Below are 27,955 nucleotides of genomic sequence, written 5' to 3' on the forward strand. Positions count from 1 at the left end.
AAGGCCTGATTGGTGAAGTGCAGCAGAGAATTTAAATAAATTCATTAGGCTTTAATCTATGGATTTCACATGACTGAGAATCTGTTGGTCACAGATACCTTAAAAAAAGGTATCTGTGACCATTCCGTCTCTGATGTGACCACCATTTGCCTCATGCAGCACAACATCTCCTTCACAGAGTTGATCAGGCTGTTGATTGTGTCCTGTGGAATGTTGTCCCACTCCTCTTCAATGGCTGTGCAAAGTTGCTTGTTATTGGCGGAAACTGGAACATGCTGTCATACACGTCGATCCAGGGTGACATGTCTGGGTGACAATGTTTGACCTGTCTGGCAAATATGCAAACAGAACTGGTTCATTTTCAGCTTCCAGGAATTGTGTACAGATCCTTGTGACATGGGGCCTTTCATTATCATGCTGAAACATGAGGTGATGGCGGCGTCTGAATGGCACGACAATGGGCCTCAGGGTCTCTTCACGGTATGTGGTTTCAAATTGCACACAGATAAAATGCAATTGTGTTTGTCTTTAGCTTATGCCCGCCCATACCATAACCCCACCACGAGGCACGCTGTTCAAAACATTGACATCAGAAAATGCTGTGAAGAGCACACTTCTCCAGCATGGCAGTGGCCAGACGGATGTGGAGGTCCTGGGCTGGCGTGTTCACACGTTGTCTGCGGTTGTGAGGCCAGTTGGACGCACTGCCAAATTCTCTAAAACTTTGGTGGCGAAATTAACATTCAATTCTCTGGCAACAGCTCTGGTGTCAATTTATGCTGTCAGCATGCCAATTGCACACTCCCTCAAAACTTGTGGCATTGTGTTGTGACAAAACTGCACATTTTAGAGTAACCTTTTATTGTCCCCAGCACAAGATGCATCTATGTAATGATAATGGTGCTTAATCAGCTTCTTGATGTCACACTTGTCAGGTGGATGAATTATTTTGGCAAAGGAGAAATACTCACCAACAGGGATGCAAACAAATTTGTGCACACACACACACACACACACACACACACACACACACACACACACACACACACACACACACACACACATATATATATATATATATATATATAAAGGAATGGAGCACACATTTTGGCCTTATGCCTTCACCAACGCTGTACAAACAAATTAAGAAGACCAATTTAAGACACACCAGCTGCGCGTAACAGGCGCAAGCAGATAGTTGAGTAGAGACTGGCGAATAGGGAGTCGATGCATATTAACAAGGAATATAAAGAAGAGTATCAATAACGGATGATTCAAATGTCACATATAATTGCAAATAGACAACACTCTGAGCAACATAATATCAGAAGCAATAGATATGAAATACTCCGGTGGGCTAAACTTGAGCTCCGTACCACAGGTAACTACAGTAATTGTGCCAACATATAAACAAATTTAATAAGAAAATGACAGTTTCCCAGTGGTGAGAAGGTAATGTTCTTATTGCTACATATAGGCCTACTAGCCACATGAAGCTACCATTAATTAAGCCTACCATTAATTAAGCCTACTGAATTCAGAATCCAAAAGTATTTGCAAAAATAACATGATCACTGTGATAGAACGTATTTTGATTGCCAATTTTCTGCATTTATCAAAAGCAGTGGCAACCTGTCATTCAGGGTATTGAGCCCCGCATTTTTAGCAAAAACTCTAAAATAAATAAGGGGGGGGGCTTGCCTGTTTTGCATGTTATTTTGGCATTAATGAGTCACATACCAGTTTGCAAACAATGTAAAATATATATATCGTGGAGTTAATAAAGCCGCAGACAAACATGGTCTCTTTTTTTGTTTTCTTGTGTAAGGCAGCACCAAAATGCAGGTGTTTCAGCCTAGCTCAGTGCTTTCTGTGGTGGGGAAAGAGAGCAGAATATAAGAGTGTTGCACCATGATTGGCTGTGTTCTGTCACTCATGGGGACACTATGTCACGGTCAAGTAGTAAGGGTAGACATCGAAAATTCAAGCCCTTAGGCTCCTGTAATTGAATTACATTAGTAGTGCCCTTCCAAGAAGGCTCAAGGTCATTGGCCACAGATTAAATTATGTCAAATCACGTTATATGTACTGTAGCTTTGATTGGACTGATCATGTCAACATCTTACTTTCAAAAACTTAGCAAGCAGTCATTTTGACTGAATCAATTTGACAATCTACTGGCAAATAATTTTTAATCCTTGTCTTTAGCCAAATCAGTCAGGTTTCAAGACTAGTCATTCAACTGAGACTGCTCTCCTCTGTATCACGGAGGCGCTCCGCACTGCTAAAGCTAACTCTCTCTCCTCTGCTCTCATCCTTCTAGATCTATCGGCTGCCTTCGATACTGTGAACCATCAGATCCTCCTCTCCACCCTCTCGGAGTTGGGCATCTCCGGCGCGGCCCACGCTTGGATTGCATCCTACCTGACAGGTCGCTCCTACCAGGTGGCGTGGCGAGAATCTGTCTCCTCACCACGCGCTCTCACCACTGGTGTCCCCCAGGGCTCTGTTCTTGGCCCTCTCCTATTCTCGCTATACACCAAGTCACTTGGCTCTGTCATAACCTCACATGGTCTCTCTTATCATTGCTATGCAGACGACACACAATTAATCTTCTCCTTTCCCCCTTCTGATGACCAGGTGGCGTCTCTGCATGTCTGGCAGACATATCAGTGTGGATGACGGATCACCACCTCAAGCTGAACCTCGGCAAGACGGAGCTGCTCTTCCTCCCGGGGAAGGACTGCCCGTTCCATGATCTCGCCATCACGGTTGACAACTCCATTGTGTCCTCCTCCCAGAGCGCCAAGAACCTTGGCGTGATCCTGGACAACACCCTGTCGTTCTCAACCAACATCAAGGCGGTGGCCCGTTCCTGTAGGTTCATGCTCTACAACATCCGCAGAGTACGACCCTGCCTCACACAGGAAGCGGCGCAGGTCCTAATCCAGGCACTTGTCATCTCCCGTCTGGATTACTGCAACTCGCTGTTGGCTGGGCTCCCTGCCTGTGCCATTAAACCCCTTCAACTCATCCAGAACGCCGCAGCCCGTCTGGTGTTCAACCTTCCCAAGTTCTCTCACGTCACCCCGCTCCTCCGTTCTCTCCACTGGCTTCCAGTTGAAGCTCGCATCCGCTACAAGACCATGGTGCTTGCCTACGGAGCTGTGAGGGGAACGGCACCTCAGTACCTCCAGGCTCTGATCAGGCCCTACACCCAAACAAGGGCACTGCGTTCATCCACCTCTGGCCTACTCGCCTCCCCACCACTGAGGAAGTACAGCTCCCGCTCAGCCCAGTCAAAACTGTTCGCTGCTCTGGCCCCCCAATGGTGGAACAAACTCCCTCACGACGCCAGGACAGCGGAGTCAATCACCACCTTCCGGAGACACCTGAAACCCCACCTCTTTAAGGAATACCTAGGATAGGATAAGTAATCCCTCTCCCCCCCCCCTTTAAGATTTAGATGCACTATTGTAAAGTGACTGTTCCACTGGATGTCATAAGGTGAATGCACCAAATTCTTCCTTGCCTCTAAGGTGTCCCTTGAAGAAAAAGGAAGAATGAATATTAAGAGTAGTGCCTAATTGGTTGATCAAGTCAAATTACAACCTACTTTCACAATACCACCATGCAAACAAAAGCCACTATTACTAAAAGGGGTTTTCAGTGATATCTATAACTACTCAAGTCATCACAACTATTATGTCTTGCCATGCATCAAGCCTTCAGCATTACACACAGTAGACTACATAACCAGTTCACAGCTCACCATGCATTTTGTTTTCAGTATCACCTAGAAAGAAAACAGATTGTGGTCATTAAGTAATGTAAAGGAACCTCTAGGGATGTGTATACAAGAATGCACCTTACTTTAGCTAATACCATATACAGTACCTGATCCTGCAGAGCTGGATGCTGAAGTGACATGCTGTGACTTCTCAGGGGGGGGGGCATCTTCTACATCATCCTAAAATATATTGGGGGCGGGGGGTTTGTCTTTAAACATTGGTTTAAGACTATACCACTCATCATACGACTTCGACCTGTAGTGCGTTTTGTTTTTGCCGCCTTTTTCGATCTTTCAACCTCTCTTCTTCAGACATTAGTGAGTGAATGACAAACATTCAATATGAAAATATATTCAGGTCAGTCTGGCCACAGTGAAACAAGTGATTTTAAGGATGCAAATGAAACGTTTTTATGATGTTCAAAACTTACGGCATGGGAAAGTTCTGCAGGAGAACTAGGCGCCACCATGGCCTAATTTGCTGCATGTTTTCCTTTGAAAAAGAAAATCACAATCGGATGGGTATCCCAAAAACATTGTATGCACTAGTGATGAATATTTCATAATTTATACATACCTCAGTGAAATCACACTGTGCTTCCATTGCAATGTACAACAACGACGAGACGGCCTACAGGGAGGAGGTGAGGGCCCTTGGAGTGTGGTGTCAGGAAAATAACCTCACACTCAACGTCAACAAAACTAAGGAGATGATTGTGGACTTCAGGAAACAGCAGAGGGAACACCCCCCTATCCACATCGATGGAACAGTAGTGGAGGGTAGCTAGTTTTAAGTTCCTCGGCATACACATCACAGACAAACTGAATTGGTCCACTCACACTGACAGTGTCGTGAAGAAGGCGCAGCAGCGCCTATTCAACCTCAGGAGGCTGAAGAAATTCGGCTTGTCACCAAAAGCACTCACAAACTTCTACAGATGCACAATCTAGAGCATCCTGGGGGGCTGTATCACCGCCTGGTACGGCAACTGCTCCGCCCTCAACCGTAAGGCTCTCCAGAGGGTAGTGAGGACTGCACAACGCATCACCGGGGGCAAACTACCTGCCCTCCAGGACACCTACACCACCCGTTGTTACAGGAAGGCCATAAAGATCATCAAGGACATCAACCACCCGAACCACTGCCTGTTCACCCCGCTATCATCCAGAAGGCGAGGTCAGTACAGGTGCATCAAAACTGGGACCGAGAGACTGAAAAACAGCTTCTATCTCAAGGCCATCAGACTGTTAAATAGCCACCACTAACATTGAGTGGCTGCTGCCAACACACTGTCATTGACACTGACCCAACTCCAGCCATTTTAATAATGGGAATTGATGGGAAATGATGTAAATATATCACTAGCCACTTTAAACAATGCTACCTTATATAATGTTACTTACCCTACATTATTCATCTCATATGCATATGTATATACTGTACTCTACAACATCGACTGCATCCTTATGTAACACATGTATCACTAGCCACTTTAACTATGCCACTTTGTTTACTTTGTCTACACACTCATCTCATATGTATATACTGTACTCGATACCATCTACTGTATGCTGCTCTGTACCATCACTCATTCATATATCCTTATGTACATGTTCCTTATCCCCTTACACTGTGTATAAGACAGTAGTTTTGGAATTGTTAGTTAGATTACTTGTTGGTTATCACTGCATTGTCGGAACTAGAAGCACAAGCATTTCGCTACACTCGCATTAACATCTGCTAACCATGTGTATGTGACAAATAAAATTTGATTTGATTTGATTTGATTTTTAAAGAGTAGGTTGTTAAGTTTGATAGGTATGATAACAACAATAATGATAATCGTAAATAATAATGATTTCATTATTGTATATACTATGTGTAGGCTGTGTAGACTCGCTATGTGTAACTAAGGGAATGGCATCAACAATACACATTTAGAGCCAGTCAAACACAACAAGGCATACATTGAACACAAATTGATTGCATGACTACAAACCTAGGCTTACTGCTCAAGTAGGCAAATTTGTCCAAATAAGATTCCCTCATTGAGAGCAGATTCCCTCACGTGCAAATGGGCGCTAATTAACCCATGCTAACATCAGTGCGGTAGTTGGTCATATGAAAATGTACCACTGTACTGGTATAACATGAATATTACAAAGTACATTATGCATAATGACAGTCTCACTTACTTCCATGGTTTATATTTTTATCCATGTAGGTCAGGTTCGATTAAGAACTTGGGTGACCTTGAAGGAGACTAGGAAAGGTTTTGGTTAAACGCGTTTGACTCCGCCCACATCGAGCCCGGCCCCGAAGAATGACTCCGCCCACATTGAACCCGGCCCCTACGTTTGACTCCGCCCACATTGAGCCCGGCCCAGAACTGCACACTGCAGTCAGGGACTTCTCCGTGCAAGAGACCAAAAATGGTTGCTGCCATCTTGTTTGTTTTCAGTGGGAGGAGGAAGGGGAGGGGTGGAAAAAGTAAACTACAGTACGGCCGCCCCGAAAAATTAGAGCGTAATTGGTGAGTTGATTTACATTTTAAATATACGTTCAACTACTGGAATAAAGCAAATGTTTTGCATGTTAGATATAAAAAAAATGGTATACACAAACCAAACATCTTATCAGAATACGCGCTCTGTTTTGGAAATGACACGGGGTTGTTGATTACGTCGCACACACTGCTCGGTAACATTAGCTAGCCTAGTATACTAGCTATTTACCTGTGGTACTGTGGGTATTTAGCTAGCTTCACATTTGTTTATTTTTCTGGAACGCAATATTGTACCAAAACGTACAAATGTGTATCACAGGCGCTCACGTCTCCTGCAAAACCCCCAAAGATGGCTATCGGGGCTGTTGTTTGACTCGCGTCGAGGCCCCGTTATTATTTTGCATTTTTTTACAATCTAAACTATTTATTGGTTTCTTAACTCACTTAGTTGTATTCATACTTTTTTTATGACGGAGCTAGTTGTGCATTGTTAATAAATATTCGATGTGTTTAATAAGTATCATATGTTGTTAAATTTACAAAACGAACTATGTCGGTCCAAGACCAACACAAATCCTCCACCTCCATGGAGGGTACCAAAAAATCAGGACAATTACCAGATTGGGCCTCAGTCGCTACTTGAAGCTAGTTAGTTTGACAGATGTAGCCGTAAATTATTCGGTCAGGTAAACAAATCACAAAATTGCGCAATTTTTAGTTAGTTATTTCATTACTTAATTTAATTTCTGAGTATTCAATCATTGTTGTTCATTCATTTAATTAACATTCATCCACAACGCACTTTCGTCATGCAACATAGCGTGAGAGTGTCGGACTGATGACGCACTCAAATGTTACTTTGACAGATATTGAGTAATGAAGTGTAGTCTAGAAATGACGGTTAATGCATGGCAATATAAAATGTATTTCTGAAAGTCCAATTTCCTTATTCAATATGACCATCAAAGTGTATTACCTCTTGTGACTGGAAGTTTTTTCTAACAGCAGTCTCTAACCTTTGTCCCTGCAAGTCGGCGGTCCCCGTCCCCTCCTCCCCCTTTGGGTGAGAAGGTGCTGGGTCAATGTTTTACGCCCACTTTGTACTCAGCAAGCGTGGGCCGCTGGCCAAGATCTGGCTAGCGGCCCACTGGGATAAGAAGCTCACCAAGGCTCATGTGTTTGAATGCAACCTGGAGAGCAGTGTGGAGAGCATCATCTGCCCCAAGGTAAACAAGCTATTATCCATACAGCACTTCTATTATGTGTTTCTGTCATGTGCTGCGCTATCTAGTCGCCACTAGGTTAATGCTGCTCTAAGGGTACTTTGACAGACTAGTGTTGCGTGAACCGGTAGAAGTGTGTAAATTTTCAACTCACTTGCTGTGGGTCAGGGCTTGGTAGATGAGCGTACGAGAGATTTGAAGTGAATTATCTTGCCATAGGGGGTAAATGTATTTCTGAACTGTGTTAGATTCAATTACATTCTATTACATTCTTTCTTATTATTTATTTATCCAGGTGAAAATGGCCCTGCGTACATCAGGTCATCTGCTCCTGGGGGTGGTGAGGATCTACAACAGGAAAGCCAAGTACTTGTTGGCTGACTGTAACGAGGCTTTCATCAAGATCAAGATGGCCTTCAGACCAGGTAATATATTGGCTAGGCGGCTGGACTGGTCCAACATCTTCTTTGTTGATTTACATTCAAGACTCTGAGTTACAGTTTGGCTCAACAGCCATCTACTTTAAATCTGAATTTTTCTGTTAGTTGGCATATATTGTTGAATGAACTGTAATTGGGGCTCCTGAAAAGAGTCCCAATATGAAACTTGTGAGTGGCACACTGGGCTGCTAGACAGTACTAACATTGTTGGTAGATGTTATGGCTGTGTACTATGTGGGTTTGAGCTGGCCTGACCCCTGCCTCCATCCCTGTCCTCTCAGGTGTGGTGGATCTGCCAGAGGAGAACAGAGAAGCTGCCTACAACGCCATCACCATGCCAGAAGAGTTCCACGACTTCGACCAGCCACTACCAGACCTAGAGTGAGTCCTGCATGTCATCAGAGCCCAACAAGTTGAAATATGTTTTTTGAGATTTGCCATGAAGCTCTGATGAGTGTTGTGTCTCCATTGATGTATATGTTCGCATCAAATTTGATTTGTCACATGAGCCGAATACAAAAGCTGTAGTAGACCTTAGCGTGAAATGCATACTTAAAAGCCCTTAGCGAACAGTGCAGAGTGATAAAATATTTGTGAAATAAACTAAAGTTTAAAAAGTAACACAATAACAAGGCTATATACAGGGGATACCGGTACTGAGTCAATGTGTGGGGGTACAGGTTAGTCAAGGTAATTGAGGTCATATGTAGGTAGGGGTAAAGTGACTATGCATACATAATAAACAGAGTAGCAGCAGCGTAAAAAAAAGGGGGTCAATACATATAGTCCGGGTGGCCATTTGATTAATTGTTCAGCAGTCTTATGACTTGGGGGTAAAAGCTGTTAAGGAGCCTTTTGGGCCCAGACTTGGCACTCCGGTACCGCTTGCCGTGTGGTAGCAGAAAGAACAGTATGCCAAGGGCCTTCCTCTGACACCACCTGGTAAAGAGGTCCCTGGATGGCAGGAAGCTTGGCCCCAGTGTTGTACTGGGCTGTACACGCTACCCTCTGTAGCACCTTGCAGTCGGATATAGAGGAAATGCCAAACCAGGCAGTGATGCAACCAGTCAGGATGATTTCGATGGTGCAGCTGTAGAACTTTTTGAGGATCTGAGGACCCATGCCAAATCTTTTCAGTCTCCTGCAGGAGTCCTGTATGCTCTTACTGGTAACAGTTTGCTTGTACCCTCCGCACTAGGTGTTTCTTTGCTCAGTGGTAGTGATTTATGTTGTATTTGCAGTGACATCGACGTAACCAAGCAGTTCACATTGAACCAGAGTCGAGTGGAAGAGATCACCATGAGGGAGGAGGTGGGCAACCTGAACCTGCTGCAGGAGATTGACTTCGGTGTGTAGCCAGGCCTCCCAGTCCAATCCTTTCACCATCTCACTCCTCAAACTAAACCATGACTGCATCTCAATAGTCTGTAGTTTCTTCCTTTTTCATCACCCTCACCTCATCTGCACTGATATGGATAGGTGATAGCAAATGCTTGGTAGTGGTCTCCATGTTTTCACCATAGTTTCATATCCAGGCAGATTATTGAAATGCACCCATACTCCAGCCTATTCCAAGCTCCCTTCCCAGTGTGACAAAGCCCGCCACTCATTACTGCTGTACATACACATTCCGAAAACTCATTCTAACATATTCAGTGTTTTCTCCCCTCCAGCTGACTTTGGGATGGATGACCGGGAGATGATGCGGGAAGAGAGTGCCTTCGAGGTGGACATCATCCATGGTGCATCAGCCTCCAACCTGCTCCTAGACCCAGAGACCACTGAGGCCCAGATCACAGACAAGTCCAACCACCTGGAGTATGACGACCAGTACAAAGATGACTTCGGAGAGATCCCCATGGCTGACAGCGAAGGAGGCATGCTGGGTAAGAAGGAAGGAAGGATAACCTGGGTTGGGGCTATGACCAAATTCTTTCTTTCCTTGTCTCCTTGGGTGCGTTTCAATAATATTCCTTCCTATTCACTCCTTCCTCCTGAAGTGTGCACAGGTGTGGGAGGAAGGAGATGTAAATGGGACATAGCCCTTGCCTCTTCCATGACTAATGTGGCCAATTGATTGTTTACATAATGGTTGTATCTGGTGTAAAAATCCTGTGGCTTGATTCAATTTGTAGTGCTGAAGAGCTGCGCTACATACAGCGCCATAGAAATTTAAAGACAATGTTCCTGTGTCGTCAGAGACTGCATTCATGGTAAAGCCTTCTGTATGATTCAGTTCGACTGGCGCCTAGCTGAACTCAGCTAGATGAACTGAACGAGTGTGCTTGACTCCCTTAATAGACCTTAGTGCCAATAGTACTGTTCGTTCATCTTGAGACGCCGTAGCCAGATCTAATCTAAGATAACTTGAGAAATCTGTCATTAATTTATACTTTTTTTGCAGAGGATCTTAGTCGCACAATTTCACATCTAACTAAGATGCAGTATTTCTCAAGTGAAAAACGGTGCATGAAAATGATTAGTCTCTCGTTGAATTACAACAGACACTTAATTGAAGAGTCCCATCTGTTCAAATCAAATTTTACTGGCCATATACACATGGTTAGCAGATGTTATTGCGAGTGTTGCGAAATGCTTGCTTCTAGTTCCGACAGTGCAGCAATATCTAACAAGTAATCTAACAATTCCACAACAACTACCTAATAACACACAAATCTAAATAAAAGGATGGAATACCATCAGAGCGGCATAGGCGAGATGCAATAGGTATAAAATACAGTATATACATAAGGGATGAGTAATGCAAGACATGTAAACATCATTAATACAATGACTACTGATCCCTTTGTTAGTGGCCAATGATTTCAAGTCTGTATGTAGGCAGCAGCCTCTCTGTGCTGGTGATGGCTGTTTAACAGTCTGATGGTCTTGAGATAGAAGCTGTCTCTCAGTCCCAGCTTTGATGCACCTGTACTGACCTCGCCTTCTGGATGGTAGCGGGGTGAACAGGCAGTGGCTCGGGTGGTTGTTGTCCATGATGATCTTTTTAGACTTCCTGTGACATCGGGAGCTGTAGGTGTCCTGGCGGGCAGGTAGTTTGCCCCCGGTGATGCATTGTGCAGACCGCACCACCCTCTGGAGAGCCTTGCGGTTGTGGGTGGTGCAGTTGCTATACCAGGCGGTGATACAACCCGACAGGATGCTCCATTGTGCATCTGTAAAAGTTTGTGAGGGTTTTCGGTGACAAGGCAAATTTCTTCAGCCTCCTGAGGTTGAGGTGCTGCTGTTGCGCCTTCTTCACCACACTGTCTGTGTGGGTGGACCATTTCAGTTTGTCTGTGATGTGTACGCCAAGGAACTTAACTTTACACCTTCTCCACTGTTGTCCCTTCGATGTGGATAGGGGAGTGCTCCCTTTGCTGATGAGAGGTTGTTATCCTGACACCACACTCCCAGGGCCCTCACCTCCTTCCTGTACGCTGTCTCGTCGTTGTTGGTGATCAAGCCTACTAATGTTATGTTGTCTGCAACCTTGATCAAGTTGGAGGCGTGCATGGCCACGCAGTCATGGATGAACAGGGAGTACAGGTAGGGGCTGAGCATGCACCCTTATGGGGCCCCAGTGTTGAGGATCAACGAAATGGAGATGTTGTTTCCTACCTTCACCACCTAGGGGCTGCCCGTCAGGATGTCCAGGACCCAATCACACAGGGCGGGGTTGAGACCCAGGGTCTCGAGCTTGATGACGAGCTTGGAGGGTACTATGGTGTTGAATGCTGAGCTGTAGTCAATGAACAGCATTCTTACATAGCTATTCCCCTTGTCCAGATGGGATAAGGCAGTGTGATGGCGATCGCATCGCCTGTGGACCTATTGGGGCGGTATACAAATTGAAGTGGGTCTAGGGTGTAGGTGATATGATCCTTGACTAGTCTCTCAAAGCACTTCATGATGACAGAAGTGAGTGCTACGGGGCGATAGTCATTTAGTACCGTTACCTTTGCCTTCTTGGGTGCAGGAACAATGGTGGCCATCTTGAAGCATGTGGGGACAGCAGACTGGGATAGGGAGAGATTGAATATGTCCTTAAACACACCAACCAGCTGGTCTGCGCATGTTCTGAGGACGTGGCTAAGGATGCCGTCTGGGCCGGCAGCCCTGCGAGGGTTAACACGTTTACATGTCTTACTCATGTCGGCCACAGAGAAGGAGAGCCCACAGTCCTTGGTGGCACTGTGTGGTCCTCAAAGCGGACAAAGAAGGTGTTTAGTTTGTCTGGAAGCAAGACGTCGGTGTCTGTGATATGGCTGATTTTCTTTTTGTTGTCCGTGATTGTCTGTAGAACCTGCCACTTAGGTCTTGTCTGAGCCGTTGAATTGCTGTTGACCAGTGACCGATGAAGAGTTGTGGACTTCGGCTACCGACTTGCCTCAAGACATTTTTGTGTGCGCACGAACAGTCAAAAAAAACTTGCCGAAGACCAGAACAAACAAAAACGTCACAAAATGTAGTCAGAATATATGTATCAACTCTTCCGGACTATTTCAGATGGGAAGCATGCGGACGCCTTAAATGCTACATGTCAGCTCAATCGAAAATTAAGTTTAAATTTCAATCATGCAATAACTTCAGCAATACAGATTTAATCGAAAAACGAAACTTAAAAATAGGAAGCATAGAAATAGCACATCTAGAACATAAATACTTTTAAAGAATTGTTTTCAATGAATCACAGATCTATAACTCAAATTTCTATGTGAATTCGGTCAGTTTGCCCAAAAAGTTACATATTACAGCTTTAATTCCTGCTGAGCATTGCCACTTTCATGCCTGTTTCTAGTTGACAAGCTCCTAAGTAACAAGGATGGGGGTGGCATTTTCGATGACCCTCCCGCCATCACAGAGAGCGTGCTGAGGCTGCAGGAACACGATGTCGAAGATGACTTTGATGCCCTCTCACGTAAGTTGCAACACTTACCATATGCTGTTCCCATAACAATGTTTCGACCAACATGGTGTAAGTGAACTCTTTTGTATTAGTTATTGTATGTTTTTATATTTTTCTAAATGTTGTGTGTATAGCGGGAGGTCCAGACAGCCCAGACTCGGGTCCAGCAGAGCCCCTGCCCGCCATGCAGGACCAGACAGAGCAGACCACACTGGTACACAATGAGGAGGAGGCTTTTGCCCTGGAGCCCATCGACATCACAGGTCAGCAGCCCACAATCTCTCAAATTCTGATAGTTATGTATGTTCTACATCACATAGATCTATGCCATAACGTATTCACTTAGGAGCACCACTGCTCTGGTCTTGGAGTTTAGTAGCACCCTGTATCCCACTGCTGCCACAAAATGTCACTATTCACTTACAAGTTATTTTCTCTTTACTCCTCACAGTGAAGGAAACCAAAGCCAAGAGGAAGAGGAAGCTGATTGTGGACAACCTGAAGGAGCTGGATAGCAAGACCATCCGTGCCCAGCTCAGCGACTACTCTGACATCGTCACCACGCTGGACCTTGCGCCACCCACCAAGAAGCTGATGATGTGGAAAGAGACGGGAGGCGTGGAGAAGCTCTTCTCTCTGCCAGCACAGCCCCTCTGGAACAGCAGGCTTCTTAAGGTAACCCAGCAACTGGTCTGGTAGTTAGACAAAACAGGGCTGTGTACTGTTATTGTGTTCAATCCAGCACCTGGCAATGGCTTTTCTGTTTCCCCCCCAGATGTGTTTATGTTAATTCCTAAATCTCTTTCATTAGAGCTTTTCTATATGTTTCTATTCTCAACAATCAGTTTGTGAGGACATAATGTAGCCACTATTTTTAGGGGTTTTGTGCATTGTTGTTTCTACCTAGCCTAACACTGACTCTATCCTCTCTCTCTTTCTCCCCCTCTCATTCTCTTTCTGTAGATGTTCACCCGCACCCTGACCCCCCTGGTTCCAGATGAGATGAGGAAGAGGCGGAAGGGAGGTGAGGCAGACAGCCTGGATGAGTTCTTGAAGGACCTGGAGAACCCTGAGGTGCCCAGAGAGGAGGTCATGCAGAGGGACATCATCGGTGAGATACTCCACTCAGTTAACTCACTACCGAATGTCAACAGTGCATTCCTCTACAGTAGATGCCATTATAGGCTAGAGGGCCAACTCTCGGCATGGTCACATTAAGACATAGACTGGTATTCAAAGTAGATGCATTTAAAGTAGTAGACACTCAAAGTGGTACTATTGGAATTTCTTCAACTCCAGTGGAACAGACAGACTCCCAATCTGACATAGGCACTTCATCTGATCCTCATCCATAACACTCATGTACTTGTACTCAATACCTTTCTTTGATTACTGTAGTTCAATGTTCTGTCTGTGTGTAATTGTATGCGCTCCAGACCAGACCATCCTGGAGGAGCCCAGTGTATTGCAGGCATCGGCCATAGAGGGCAGCAGGACCACCCTGGACGAGTCAGTCATGCCCCCACCCTCCTCCATGCACGGCCAGAAACGCAAGGCCCAGGACACAGAGCCAGCCTTGCCCGTGAGTGCCTCTTTCCTCCTCTCTTCGCTCAAGCCCTCTTTAACTATGGCTAGCGAAACTTTCAAAGGCAGTTTGTCAAGCATATAAGGCTTGTTGGGGTTTGATATTGTATCCACTGGAAGATCTCATTAGTGCTTTTTGATAGTAGAAGTATGAGCTGCTTCTACCTTTTGCCCATACTCGCCCACTAAAACATTCTTATTCTCTCTCTATCCAGATGGGTACTCTGGAACAGGCTGCCAACCATTCAGGTGTGTCCCAGCAATTGGACATAACGGTGGAGCTGCCCCCTGAGGACAGCACCAACCTCAGCCAGTTCCCCGAGCTGGACCTGATAGAGGAGAAAAAGGACAAGAAGGAAGGAGAGGACGACTCAGACGAGGAGGTGAGATAGAGATAAATATGTGCCGGAGGTCACCGCCAACCCTCCTGGTCCTGGAGAGCTACAGGGTGTGTAGACTTGTGTTCCAAGTAAGAACTAAACAGCTGATGGAATTGCGTATCCTAAAGACAATGTGGCTCTCTTGGACCATGGCGGGTGACCACTGATCTATTCTGTCTTAGCTTGCAAAAGGAAGCTAAATATGTACAGATTTCAGAAAGTATTCACACCCCTTGACGTTTTCCACATTTTGTTGTGTTACAGCCTGAATTTAAAATAGATATTATTATTGTTTTGTATTTTTACCCCCCTTTTCTCCCCAATTTTATGATATCCAATTACGATCTTGTCTTATCGCTGCAACTCCCCAATGGGCTTGGGAGAGGTGACGATTGAGTCATGCTTCCTCCAGAAGACCCGCCAAATTGCGCTTCTTAACACCTACCCACTCAACCCGGAAGCCAGCTGCACCAATGTGTCAAAGGAAACATCGCTCAACTGACGACTGAAGTCAGCCTGCAGGTGCCCGGACCGCCACAAGGAGGCACTAGAGCGCGATGAGCCAAGTAAAGCCGGCGATGCAGTGCCTTAGACCGCTACGCAACTTAGGAAGCCAGTAGATAAACATTTGTTACAAATATTATCACTGGCCTACACACAATACCCCATAATGTCAAAGTGGAATTATGTTTTCTATTTATTTGACAAATTACTTAAAGTAAAAGCTGTAACGTCTTGAGTCAATTAGTATTTAATCCCTTTGTTATGGCAAATAAGTTCAGGAGTAAAAATTCGCTAAACAAGTCACATAAGTTGCATGGACTCACTCTGTGTGCAATAATAGTGTTTATCATGATTTTTAAACAACTGCCTTATCTCTGTACCACACACATAAAATGATCTGTAAGGTCCCTCAACCATAAAGACTCAGGCTCGCAAAGAAGGGCACCTATTCAAATTAAATCACATTTGATTTGTCACATACACATGTTTAGCAGATGTTATTGCGGGTGTAGCGAAATGCTTGTGTTTCTAGCTACAACAGTGCAGTAATATCTATGACGTAATATCTAACCATTTCACAACAATACACACTAATCTAAAGGAATGAAATTAAGAATATATACAGTGGGGCAAAAAAGTATTTAGTAAGCCACCAATTGTGCAAGTTCTCCCACTTAAAAAGATGAGGCCTGTAATTTTCATCATAGGTACACTTCAACTAGGAAAGACAAAATGATAAAAAAATCCTGATAAATCACATTGTAGGATTTTTAATGAATTTATTTGCAAATTATGTTGGAAAATAAGTATTTGGTCACCTACAAACGAGCAAGATTTCTGTCTCTCACAGACCTGTAACTTCTTTAAGAGGCTCATCTGTCCTCCACTCCTTACCTGTATTAATGGCACATGTTTGAACTTGTTATCAGTATAAAAGACACCTGTCCACAACTCAAACAGTCACACTCCAAACTCCACTATGGCCAAGACCAAAGAGCTGTCAAAGGACACCAGAAACAAAATTGTAGACCTGCACCAGGCTGGGAAGACTGAATCTGCAATAGGTAAGCAGCTTGGTTTGAAGAAATCAACTGTGGGAGCAATTATTAGGAAATGGAAGACATACGAGACCACTGATAATCTCCCTCGATCTGGGGATCCACGCAAGATCTCACCCCGTGGGGTCAAAATGATCACAAAAACGGTGAGCAAAAATCCCAGAACCACACTGGGGGACCTAGTGAATGACCTGCAGAGAGCTGGGACCAAAGTAACAAAGCCTACCATCAGTAACACTACGCCGCCAGGGACTCAAATCCTGCAGTGCCAGACAATCAACAGAATTGTAGTTACTCCACAATACTAACCTAATTGACAGTCAGAAGAATGAAGCCTGTATAGAATAAAAAAGATTCCAAAACGTGCATCCTGTTTCCAACAAGGTACTAAAGTAATACTGCAAAACATGTGGCAAAGCAATTCACTTTTTGTGCTGAATACAAAGTGTTGTTTGCGGCAAAACCAATGCAACACATTACTGAGTACCACACTCCATATTTTCAAGCATAGTGGTGGCTGCATCATGTTATAGGTATTCTTGTAATTGTTAAGGACTGGGGAGTTTTTCAGGATAAAAAATAAACAGAATGGAGCTAAGCAAAGGCAAAATGCTAGAGGAAAACCTGGTTGTCTGCTTTCCACCAGACACTCACCTTTCAGCAGGACAATAACCCAAAACACAAAGCTAAATCTACACTGGAGTTGCTTACCAAGAAGACAGTGGCCGAGTTACAGTTTTGACTTAAATCTGCTTGAAAATCTATGGCAAAACCTGAAAATGGTTGTCGAGCAATGATCAACTACCAATTTGACAGAGCTTGAAGAATTTTGAAAATAATTATTTGCAAATGTTGCAAAATCTAGGTGTGGAGTGCTCTTTGAGACTTATACACTACCGTTCAAAGTTTGGGGTCACTTAGAAATGTCCTTGTTTTCCATGAAAACATACATGAAATGAGTTGCAAAATGAATAAGAAATATAGTCAAGACGTTGACAAGGTTATAAATAATGACTTTTAATTGAAATAATAATTGTGTCTTTCAGACTTTTCTTTTGTCAAAGAATCCTCAATTTGCAGCCATTACAGCCTTGCAGACCTTTGGCATTCTAGTTGTCAATTTGTTGAGGTAATCTGAAGAGATTTCACCCCATGCTTCCTGAAGCACCTCCCGCAAATTAGATTGGCTTGATGGGCACGTCTTACGTACCGTACCGTACGGTCAAGCTGCTCCCACAACAGCTCAGTAGGGATGAGATCCGGTGACTGTGTTGGCCACTCTATAATAGACAGAATACCAGCTGAATATAATAGACAGAAGGATGGCCTTCCTTCTTCAAGATGCCTTTTACCCTGTACAAATCTCCCACTTTACCACCACCAAAGCACCCCAGACCATCACATTGCCGCCATCATGCTTGACAGATGGCGTCAAGCACTCCTCCAGCATATTTTCATTTTTTCTGTCTCAAGAATGTTCTTCTTTGTGATCTGAACACCTCAAACTTAGATTTGTCGTCCATAATACTTTTTTCCAATCTTCCTCTGTTCAGTGTCTGTGTTCTTTTGCCCGTCTTAATCTTTTCTTTTTATTGGCCACTTTGAGATATGGGTTTTTCTTTGCAACTCTGCCTAGAAGGTCAGCATCCCGGAGTCGCCTCTTCACTGTTGACGTCGAGACTGGTGTTTTGCGGGTACTATTTAATGAAGCTGCCAGTTGAGGACTTGTGAGGCGTCTGTTTCTCAAACTAGACACCACTCCTCTTTCTAGTCTGGTTAGAGCCAGTTTGCGCTGTTCTGTGAAGGGAGTAGTTACGGTGTTGTACGAGATCTTCAGTTTCTTGGCAATTTCTCGCATGGAATAGCCTTCATTTCTCAGAACAAGCATAGACTGACGAGTTTCAGAAAAAAAGTGATTTGTTTCTGGCCATTTTGAGCCTGTAATCGAACCTACAAATGCTGTTCCTGATACTCAACTCGTCTAAAGGCCATTTTTATTGCTTCTTTAATCAGAACAACAGTTTTAAGCTGCACTAACATAATTGCAAAAGAGTTTTGTAATGATAAATTAGCCTTTTAAAATTATAAACTTGGGCCTCCTGAGTGGAACAGTGGTCTAAGACACTGCATCGCAGTGCTAGCTGTGCCACTAGAGATTCGAGTCCAGGCTCTGTGGCAGCCGACCGTGACCGGGAGAACCATGGGGCGGTGCACAATTGGCCCAGCGTTGTCCGGGTTAGGGAGGGCCGGGCGCAATGCACCCTGACACGGTCACCAGGTATACTGTGTTTCCTCTGACACATTGGTGCGGCTGGCTTCCGTCTTAAGTGGGCATTGTGTCAAGAAGCAGTGCGGCTTGGTTGGGTTGTGTTTCGGGGGACGCACGGTTCTCAACCTTTGCCTCTCCCGAGTCCGTACGGGAGTTTCAGCGATGAGACAAGACTAACTACCAATTGGATACCACAAAATTGGGGAGAAAAAAAAGATAAATAAAATTATAAACTTTGATTAGCTAATACAACGTACCATTGGAACACAGGAGTGGTTGCTGGTAATGGGCCTCTGTATACCTGTGTAGATATTCAATAAAACAAATCTGTCATTTCCAGCTACAATAGTCATTTACAACATTAACAATGCCTACACTATATTCCTGATCAATTTGATGTTATTTTAATGGAAAATTGTTTTTATTTTCTTTCAAAAAAAGGACATTTCTAAGTGACCCCAAACTTTTCACCGGTAGTGTATATTTAAAAGTATGTGGACACCCCTTCAAATGAGTGGATTTGGCTATTTCAGCCATTGCTGACAGGTGTATAAAATCAAGCACACAGCCATACAATCTCCATAGGGAACATTGGCAGTAGAATGGCCCGTACCGAAGAGCTGAGTGACTTTCAACGTGATTCTGTCATAGGATGCCACCTTTCCAACAAGTCGATTTGTTAAATTGCTGTCCTGTTAGAGCTGCCCTGGTCAACTGTAAGTTGTTATTGTGAAGTGGAAATGTCTATGAACAACAACAGCTCAGCTACCAAGTGGTAGGCCACACAAGCTCACAGAACGAGACTGCCAAGTGCTGAAGTGCATAGCGCATAGGAAATTCTGTCCTCGGTTGCAACACTCAATACCGACTTCCAAACTACCTTTGGGAAGCAACATCAGCACAATAACTGTTCATCGGGAGCGTTGTGAAATGGGTTTCCATGGCTGAGCAGCCGCACACATGCCTAAGATCACTGTGCGCAATGCCAAGCGTTGGCTGGAGTGGTGTAAAGCTTGCCGCCATTGGACTCTGGAGCAGTGGAAACACATTCGCTGGAGTGATGAATCACGCTTCACCATCTGGCAGCCTGATGACGAATCTGCGTTTGGCGATTGCCAAGAGAACGCTATCTGCCTGAAATGCATAGTGCCAACTGTAAAGTTTGGCGGAGGAGGAATAAGGCCCCTTAGTTCCAGCAAAAGCACTTTCCTGTTTCAGTGCGACAATGCCCCCGTGCGCAAAGCGAGGTACATACAGAAGTGGTTTGTCGATCGGTGTGGAAGAACTTTACTGGCCTGCACAGAGTCCTGACCTCAACCCCATCGAACACCTTTGGGATAAATTGGAACTCAGTGAGCCAGGCCTAATCGCCCAACATTTACGATTTTAGTGTATTTAATTTTCAATAAAATTGTGAGTAGATGGGTGAGAAATCTATTTTAATAAATGTTGAATTCGGGTTGTAACAAAAAATGTGGAATAAGTAATGGTGTATTAATACTTTCTGAAGGCACTGTAGGCCTAGGAGTACGCAGAAGCATGTCTCTTACGGTCTTGCATTGCTTGTACATTAGCCAAAGTGTATTATTTATGTAGAGTTAATGTTATGTGTGTTCCATGAAAGGATGAGGAAGGTCAGGCCGGAGAACAGGCCCGAGAGGAGAGGAGGTGGAACAAGAGAACCCAGCAGATGCTCCACGGCCTACAGGTATGTCATAGGAGAGCTTCTACAAGAGCACTACGAACTGTACTAATTGTTGTGACTCACCAAGTGAACAACCCCAACATTTCTAACCAGAACCGGGTCTTTAACCGTGACGCACCTGTTCTCTCCCGCCCTTCAACAGAGGGTGATGGCCAAGACGGGGGCCCAGCAAATTAGTCTGCTGGATCTGTGCAGGAACAACAACAAGAAGCAGGCTGCCGCCAAGTTCTACAGCTTCCTGGTTCTAAAGAAGCAGCAGGCGGTGGAGCTCAACCAAACAGAGCACTATAGCGACATCATTGCCACCCCTGGAGCCCGCTTCCACCTAATCTAGACTCGACACTGGCTGCTTTTACTCTAAAACTGTTTTGTATAGAATGTTATTTAGTTCTCTAACACTGTGCATATACATATTTTATTTTATTTTATACCTACGCTGAACAAAAATATAAATACAACCGGCAACATTTTAAAATCTATGGATTTCACACGACTGAGCAGGGGCGCTGGGCCTGAGAGGGCATAGGCCTACCCACTGGGGAGCCACGTCCAGCCAATTAGCTTTTCCCCACAAAAGGGCTTTATTATAGACACAAATACTTCTCAGCACACCCCCCCCCACCCGCAGGTGAAGAAGCCTGGGCTGGTGTGGCTCCACCTGGTCTGTGGTTGTGAGGCCGGTTGGAAGTACTGCCAAATTCTCTAAAATGACGATGTGCATAAAACAACTTATGGTAGAAAAAATGTGTATTGAATTCTCTGGCAACCGCTTTGGTGGACATTCCTGCAGTCAACATGCCAATTGCACGCTCGCTCAAAACTTGAGACATTGTGTTATGTGACAAAACTGCACATTTTAGTGGGATTTTATTGTCCCCAGCACACAGGGGACATGTGTAATGATCATGCTGTTTAATCAGTTTCTTGATATGCCATGCCTGCCAGGTAGAAATTCTCACCAACAGCGATGTAAACAAATCTGTGCCCAAAATTGGAGAAATATGTCTGGGAACTCTTTCAGCTCGTGAAACATGGGACCAACATTTGACATGTTGTGTTTATATTTTTTTGTTCAGTATGTGCTTTTTTGTCTTGAGATGTTTTTTTTAAATTGAAAGAACAAGCGGCGGTTGGTGGGGGGTATGAAGTCACTGAATGTCATGATTGGTGGGATTATTGTATGCCTCCTGTCTTTGGCTTTTGTTATCTATGTTTTGATATCATGTGTTGCATTCAGAGGTTCCATTTCCCTCCCATAAAAAAAAAAGGTTCTCATGTTTTAAACCCTTTAGCTAAAAGAAGCGTGTAGTACTGGGCAAGTTTCTGAAACACACCAGCAATCTTATCTTGAAGACCAACAGTAGCTTAGTAGTTTCAAGCATTCCAATGGGTTTGTTTTTCAATTGTGTTTACAAGTGCTTGTGTCTCTTGACTGTACTTTATATTTTCAAATGTCTGACATTTAAAATGTCTCTGTGATTTGAGGATCATGTAGATTTTTAAAATAACTACTCTTTATTGCATGCTCCATTTTGAAATATACTTTATTCCAATGAATTGCTCCTGAAATTGTATTTCTTGAATAATTACCTTTGTTTTAAGTCACATACTGTGACAATGAAAATACTCGTTTCAACTATCTAATGCAGATGTTAATGGTTGTCAGAATTAGACTTAAACGCTGCATCTTTCGCATATTTTGAAGCTATTGTCATTTTCATCACTAACTTTCAAGACAACTCAGCCCAGTGGGTGTCAGGAAACTACATTTAATTCAAATTTGATGCAGCTGAATGTCAAGAAATCTCTTATATAGAAAACTTTAATTTGTTATTCATTAATTAAAACGGTTTGGATGGAAACTTGCATAGGTGTTTAGACTCGTTGCGACAGTCATTCTTGAATACGCTATTGCTCGTCTTATCATGGTTCATAGCTGCAGAGGACAAGTAGTTCTGACCATCCTTTACAATGAATGCATTGTTTTGATATCCATGGACTCCCTCTGAAATTGTATATGATGTAATGTTTCAGTGCATCCCCTTTTAAACTATGTGCCAGTAAACTTGCATTTTCCTCTTTGTATAAAACCCCAAATTATATCTTGTAGATACTGTTGCTAAAATGTGTTCTAAATCAGATATTTGATGCCATGCTTGTAGTCCTGAGCCCCAGCATCTGATGTATGTTTTCTAATAAAATGAATACTGGTTCATGTCAATGACGATCCTTTTCATAGCTGGTTCATTGAGCCAGCAAACTGGGTATAATGGCTATGGACTTACTATAATAATGACTTAGAATATCAATACCTTCTGATGGTCAAAAACTAGATTTAACTGTTTGAGGATACATTTTTAGAAACATGACATCATGAACGCAATACAAAGACTGAATTCATTGTGTGCTTCAAAATATGTTCTCCAGACATCTGAAGTTGGATCTCTTGAATTCCAATGAGATGCCTTTGATCTGGCAAATCTGTTTAGTAGAGATATAAACAGTAATTTATCTATAAAAAGACGTATACATTTACATTCAGCTGTTCAAATTTCAACCTTTGGGAGCCTTCTTCCCACCACACTAAGGGTTTGGGAGCGGTTTGAGGGATGGACCCTCGCCTCCCTCTGGCTTGCTGCGTTTCCTTTGACGGTTCCGTTTCTTCTTCTCAGTCATAAGAGGCTGCGTCGGTGGCTGTTTTTTCTTCTTCTTTAGGCAGCTGAGCGGGTTGGGATTGGAGATTTTCCTCTTACGCTTCTTGCCCCGGCGTTCTCCATCCTGCCCGATCCCCTGCACCTCCTTCAGGCTGTTGATGCTCTGCTGCTGGGCTGGGGTGACCATCTCTCCCAGAGCCACAGCCTCCACATGGCTAACCGAGCATTGGCTGGGCTTGTCCAACACTATGGTGTTGACGATGATATACATAAGAGGCACGCCTGGGATCTTCTTCAGGCCTGCTGTCAGCTCTTGGTCCTAGAAATTGAACATCCGACATGAAGAGGTGAATCAAAAAATGTGGTATAGACTTAATGCATGCAGTTAGGTGGGCGGCACTATTGGTTGTTGATCCTGAGGTGACAAGCTTTGCTGACGCATGCCAAAACCTACGACGCCTAGATAGGTAAAATACCTATCAGCTAACCACATGGTCGTGTTCCCCTCTGCTCAGACATTGCATGCATCAAACAATGGTTGCGTCATCAAGGGCACCATATTGCTATAACATATGGTTACTTTATTTACCTTTTATTTGTCTAGGCAAGTCAGTTAAGAACAAATGTCTTATTTACAAATGACGGTCTACCCTGGCCAAACCCGGACGAAGCTGGGCCAATTGTGCTCCGCCCTATGGAACTCCCAATCACGACTGGATGTGATAAGTCTGGAATTGAACCAGGAACTGTAGTGACGCCTCTTGCACTGAGATGCAGTGCCTTAGACCGCTGCGCCACTCGGGAGCTGATATCAATCCAGGTGTTGTAAGATCTGGCATAAATCAGCAATGTCTAAGCAGAGGAACATGACCCCATGTTACAGCAATTTGGCAGTCAATGATGTGGAATGCAACCATCGGTTGATGCATGCCAGGTCTGAGCAGGGAAACAGGACCATTGATTGACCCAGGTAAGTAAAGGTATGACATAACACTTACCTGTGTGGCAACAAAGTAGTGGTGTGGATTGGTCCCTTCCAGCATGGAGAGCAGACACTCTGACGCAGAGACGGGGTTCTTGAAATGCTTGCAGTTCCTAACCTGATACCGCTGCAGGATGAGTTTGGCACCATAGAGGTCTTTCAGTGATTCGAGTTCCTTCAATGCACAACTGTAGGACATAAGGTTACAAAACAAAACGGTCATTGGGTAAAACTCACGACAGTGTGACATTTACTACAACACCAAACCACTCACTTTGTAGTACAAAGTTGCACCTCCCCCATGAGGTATTTCGGCATCTGCTCTTTGATTTGAATCTTATTCTTCAGAGCCGCTTGGCAAAACGTCCCGTCGATGAGAATTTGAAAGGGCTCTCTAAAACTGAAGTTATGTTTGTAGAAATTGATGTTTTTCTTGGCTTTCTTTTGTCGTTTGATCGTCATTGTGACTAGATCGCTAGCCCAAGAATGTACTAAAAATGACTTCCTGAAAAATCACACACAAATATCACTCAAATGGACGCAATTGCATTACGTATGTTCTGTAAATTTTCGTCAGTATCGGTTTACTAGTACACACGGATTCATAACCAATAAAATCAAATTGCTTGGAAAATATAAACACACGTTTCCTTGGTTGAGTAACAGCTGAATATGTTCGTCTGGAAACAAAACGTCAGAATCAAGACTTCTGTTTCTTCTTCTTCTGTGGGTTTTATGGCGGACTTACGACGCCAAAAGTTGCATTGTCGCCTCCAACTGGACGGGTTGAAAACCAAAACAAGATTAAAAAAAAGAAAATCCATACGATATAGGGACACTAACTTAATCCACACAAATAAAAATAGTATATTAACAAAAACAAAACTCCCACTTATTCCTTCTTTCAAATCTCCCTTCTCAGGCTCCATGTAACTCCTCCACCGATAAATATTTCAGTCCCAAGAACCGCTCGCTCTGCTTGCCTCCACAATTATTATCTATATTCCTGGACCTTCTCCCCACCTTGGCATTGCCATTAATCACCATAGCTATAAATGCCACAAAGTCCACCTTCTTAACCTTTAAAATGTCAGGGTCCTGTTGGTAAAAGGCAACCCATGCAGCCTGCAGTAAAGGCCTATGCAGCACCATGGACTCTTCAGGAGCACCAATCAAACCCTCAACTCTTTTAACAGTTGTTGCATATGACATGCTCTGGACAGCCCTGACTTTGGCCACTTCATTCTCTTTCACCCTTGTCGGGCAATCAAAAGATGTAGCTTCATGGTTCCCACCACAATTGCAACATGTCACATTTTCCTCACTTTTAAAACACATGATTTGATCTTTTCCACAACTTGGATATCTCGGCTTCTCACTTCTGCAATCACTTGAAACATGACCAAAAGCTTAACAATGACCACACTGCATTGGTCTTGGGATAAATTCTCTGACTCTGCACTTGAGTAGGGAGAGACACCATTTAAAAAAATGAAAGAACAGATAGACCCTTCACCTTTTCACCACACGAATCATTTACATTTACATTTAAGTCATTTAGCAGACGCTCTTATCCAGAGCGACTTACAAATTGGTGCATTCACCTTATGACATCCAGTGGAACAGTCACTTTACAATAGTGCATCTAAATCTTAAAGGGGGGGGGGATACTTATCCTATCCTAGGTATTCCTTAAAGAGGTGACGAATCATCAGACATGCATCAATCACTACAGGAATATTTTTAATTTCTTCAAAATCAACTTCCCACAAGTCGCCAGATTTAACCTCCTTAAGGGGTGCCCTGTCCGAAGAGACGCACTGTCACTACTTTTGCCGAAGTTGGTCCCTCTCCTTCTTCAGTGGTGTTCTGCGGTCTACGTCACAGGCTGTCTAAACACCACCGATCCATGTTTCATTTTCGTTTTGTTTTGTCTTGATTATTTACACACCTGGTTTCCATTCCATTAATTATGTGCATTATTTAACCCACTGATTTCCGTCTCTGTTTTGTGCGTTATTGTTTGTCATGTGGGTTCTCGTTGTTTGTGCTTTAGTTTATTGTATATGTTCCTTGTTGGAATCTTACCATTTATTTAGTAAATCGTGGATTATTACTCAACTGTGTCCTTTTACCAACGGCCTCACACACACACACAACACTTCAAACTTATCAAATCGGGTGAGAAGCAATGCACATTCCTTCTGATCCGCAGAAGCACAAAAATCTAAACAAGCCCAACCTCTCATGATCTTCACAGCCTTCACTTTACCCAGCACTCTCCACCAGTTTGGATATCTCAAATGGTTTCCTCAATATTGGAAATCTGCTCAACTACTCCTCATTAACAAACTGTAATTCTACTAGATACAAAGGGACATTCTCATCACTGTACATTACATTTACATTACATTTAAGGCATTTAGCAGACGCTCTTATCCAGAGCGACTTACAAATTGGTGCATTCACCTTATGACATCCAGTGGAACAGCCACTTTACAATAGTGCATCTAAATATTTTAAGGGGGGTGAGAAGGATTACTTTATCCTATCCTAAGTATTCCTTAAAGAGGTGGGGTTTCAGGTGTCTCCGGAAGGTGGTGATTGACTCCGCTGTCCTGGCGTCGTGAGGGAGTTTGTTCCACCATTGGGGAGCCAGAGCAGCGAACAGTTTTGACTGGGCTGAGCGGGAACTGTACTTCCTCAATGGTAGGGAGGCGAGCAGGCCAGAGGTGGATGAACGCAGTGCCCTTATTTGGGTGTAGGGCCTGATCAGAGCCTGGAGGTACTGAGGTGCCGTTCCCCTCACAGCTCCGTAGGCAAGCACCATGGTCTTGTAGCGGATGCGAGCTTCAACTGGAAGCCAGTGGAGAGAGCGGAGGAGCGGGGTGACGTGAGAGAACTTGGGAAGGTTGAACACTAGACGGGCTGCGGCGTTCTGGATGAGTTGTAGGGGTTTAATGGCACAGGCAGGGAGCCCAGCCAACAGCGAGTTGCAGTAATCCAGACGGGAGATGACAAGTGCCTGGATTAGGACCTGCGCCGCTTCCTGTGTGAGGCAGGGTCGTACTCTGCGGATGTTGTAGAGCATGAACCTACAGGAACGGGCCACCGCCTCGATGTTAGTTGAGAACGACAGGGTGTTGTCCAGGATCACGCCAAGGTTCTTAGCGCTCTGGGAGGAGGACACAATGGAGTTGTCAACCGTGATGGCGAGAATTATTACATTACTTTTCTCCGTTTTCCATTCTTTTGGACAATACTCCAATTCTCCTTGATTCTAGTGCCACTGGATACCATCTCTTATGACCAAAAAGAGCTTCTGGATATCAGAACAGCAATTTCTCACCTAAAACTGGACAAACACTTTTTATCCTTCTGACGTGAAGGATATCCTGCTTCTCCGAGACCAGGCCCAAATCCCTATAATTAGCGTGATTGGCCAATGTGCAATCACTGAAAAATAAACGGGATGATCTACGCTAAACCAACACGACATTCAAAAATGTAATATCTTATGTTTCACCGAGTCGTGGCTGAACGATGACACGGATAATATAGTTGGCTGGGTTTTCCATGCGTTGGCAGGACAGAACAGCTATGTCTGGTAGGACGAGGGGTGGTGGTGTGTCTATTTGTCAATAACAGCTGGTGCGCAATGTGTAATATTAGAGGTTTCGAGGTATTGCTCATCTGAGGTAGAGTACCTCATGATAAACTGTAGACCACACTATCTACGAAGAGAGTTTTCATCTGTATTTTTCGTAGCCGTCTATTTACCACTACAAACCGATGCTGGCACGAAGACCGCACTCAACGAGCTGTATAAGGCCATCAAATCAAATTTGATTGGTCACAAACATATTTAGCAGATTATATTGTGGGTGTAGCGAAATGCTTGTGTTCCTAGCTCCAACAGTGCAGTAATACCTAACAATTTACAAAAATAC

The 27,955-nt window shown here is 44.0% G+C and overlaps 2 protein-coding genes and 1 long non-coding RNA gene across 3 annotated transcripts; 1 reads left to right on the top strand and 2 right to left on the bottom strand.

Moving 5' to 3' along the window:
- Positions 1–3,468: 3,468 nt before the first annotated feature.
- Positions 3,469–4,092, bottom strand: LOC124043142. The gene is made up of 3 exons (XR_006840278.1): positions 3,898–4,092; positions 3,773–3,796; positions 3,469–3,545 (listed from the first exon to the last, which is right to left on the bottom strand). It is a non-coding gene; the product is annotated as an uncharacterized LOC124043142 (long non-coding RNA).
- A 2,102-nt stretch (positions 4,093–6,194) lies between these two features.
- On the top strand, positions 6,195–22,590 carry LOC124043643 (double-strand-break repair protein rad21 homolog A-like). Its single transcript, XM_046362441.1, has 14 exons — positions 6,195–6,324; positions 7,329–7,523; positions 7,816–7,945; positions 8,242–8,341; positions 9,202–9,308; positions 9,634–9,846; positions 12,762–12,881; positions 13,004–13,132; positions 13,321–13,544; positions 13,833–13,980; positions 14,306–14,451; positions 14,669–14,836; positions 20,289–20,372; positions 20,512–22,590. Exons 2-14 carry the CDS (start codon positions 7,380–7,382, stop codon positions 20,701–20,703), a joined length of 1,905 nt encoding a protein of 634 aa, XP_046218397.1. The 5' UTR covers positions 6,195–6,324; positions 7,329–7,379; the 3' UTR covers positions 20,704–22,590.
- On the bottom strand, positions 21,896–24,732 carry LOC124043644 (rRNA-processing protein UTP23 homolog). The gene is made up of 3 exons (XM_046362442.1): positions 24,280–24,732; positions 24,022–24,193; positions 21,896–23,342 (listed from the first exon to the last, which is right to left on the bottom strand). Exons 1-3 carry the CDS (start codon positions 24,465–24,467, stop codon positions 22,953–22,955), a joined length of 750 nt encoding a protein of 249 aa, XP_046218398.1. The 5' UTR covers positions 24,468–24,732; the 3' UTR covers positions 21,896–22,952.
- Between the last annotated feature and the right edge of the window lie 3,223 nt (positions 24,733–27,955).

This window comes from Oncorhynchus gorbuscha, linkage group LG09 (assembly GCF_021184085.1).
Source record: "Oncorhynchus gorbuscha isolate QuinsamMale2020 ecotype Even-year linkage group LG09, OgorEven_v1.0, whole genome shotgun sequence".
NCBI lineage: Eukaryota > Metazoa > Chordata > Actinopteri > Salmoniformes > Salmonidae > Oncorhynchus > Oncorhynchus gorbuscha.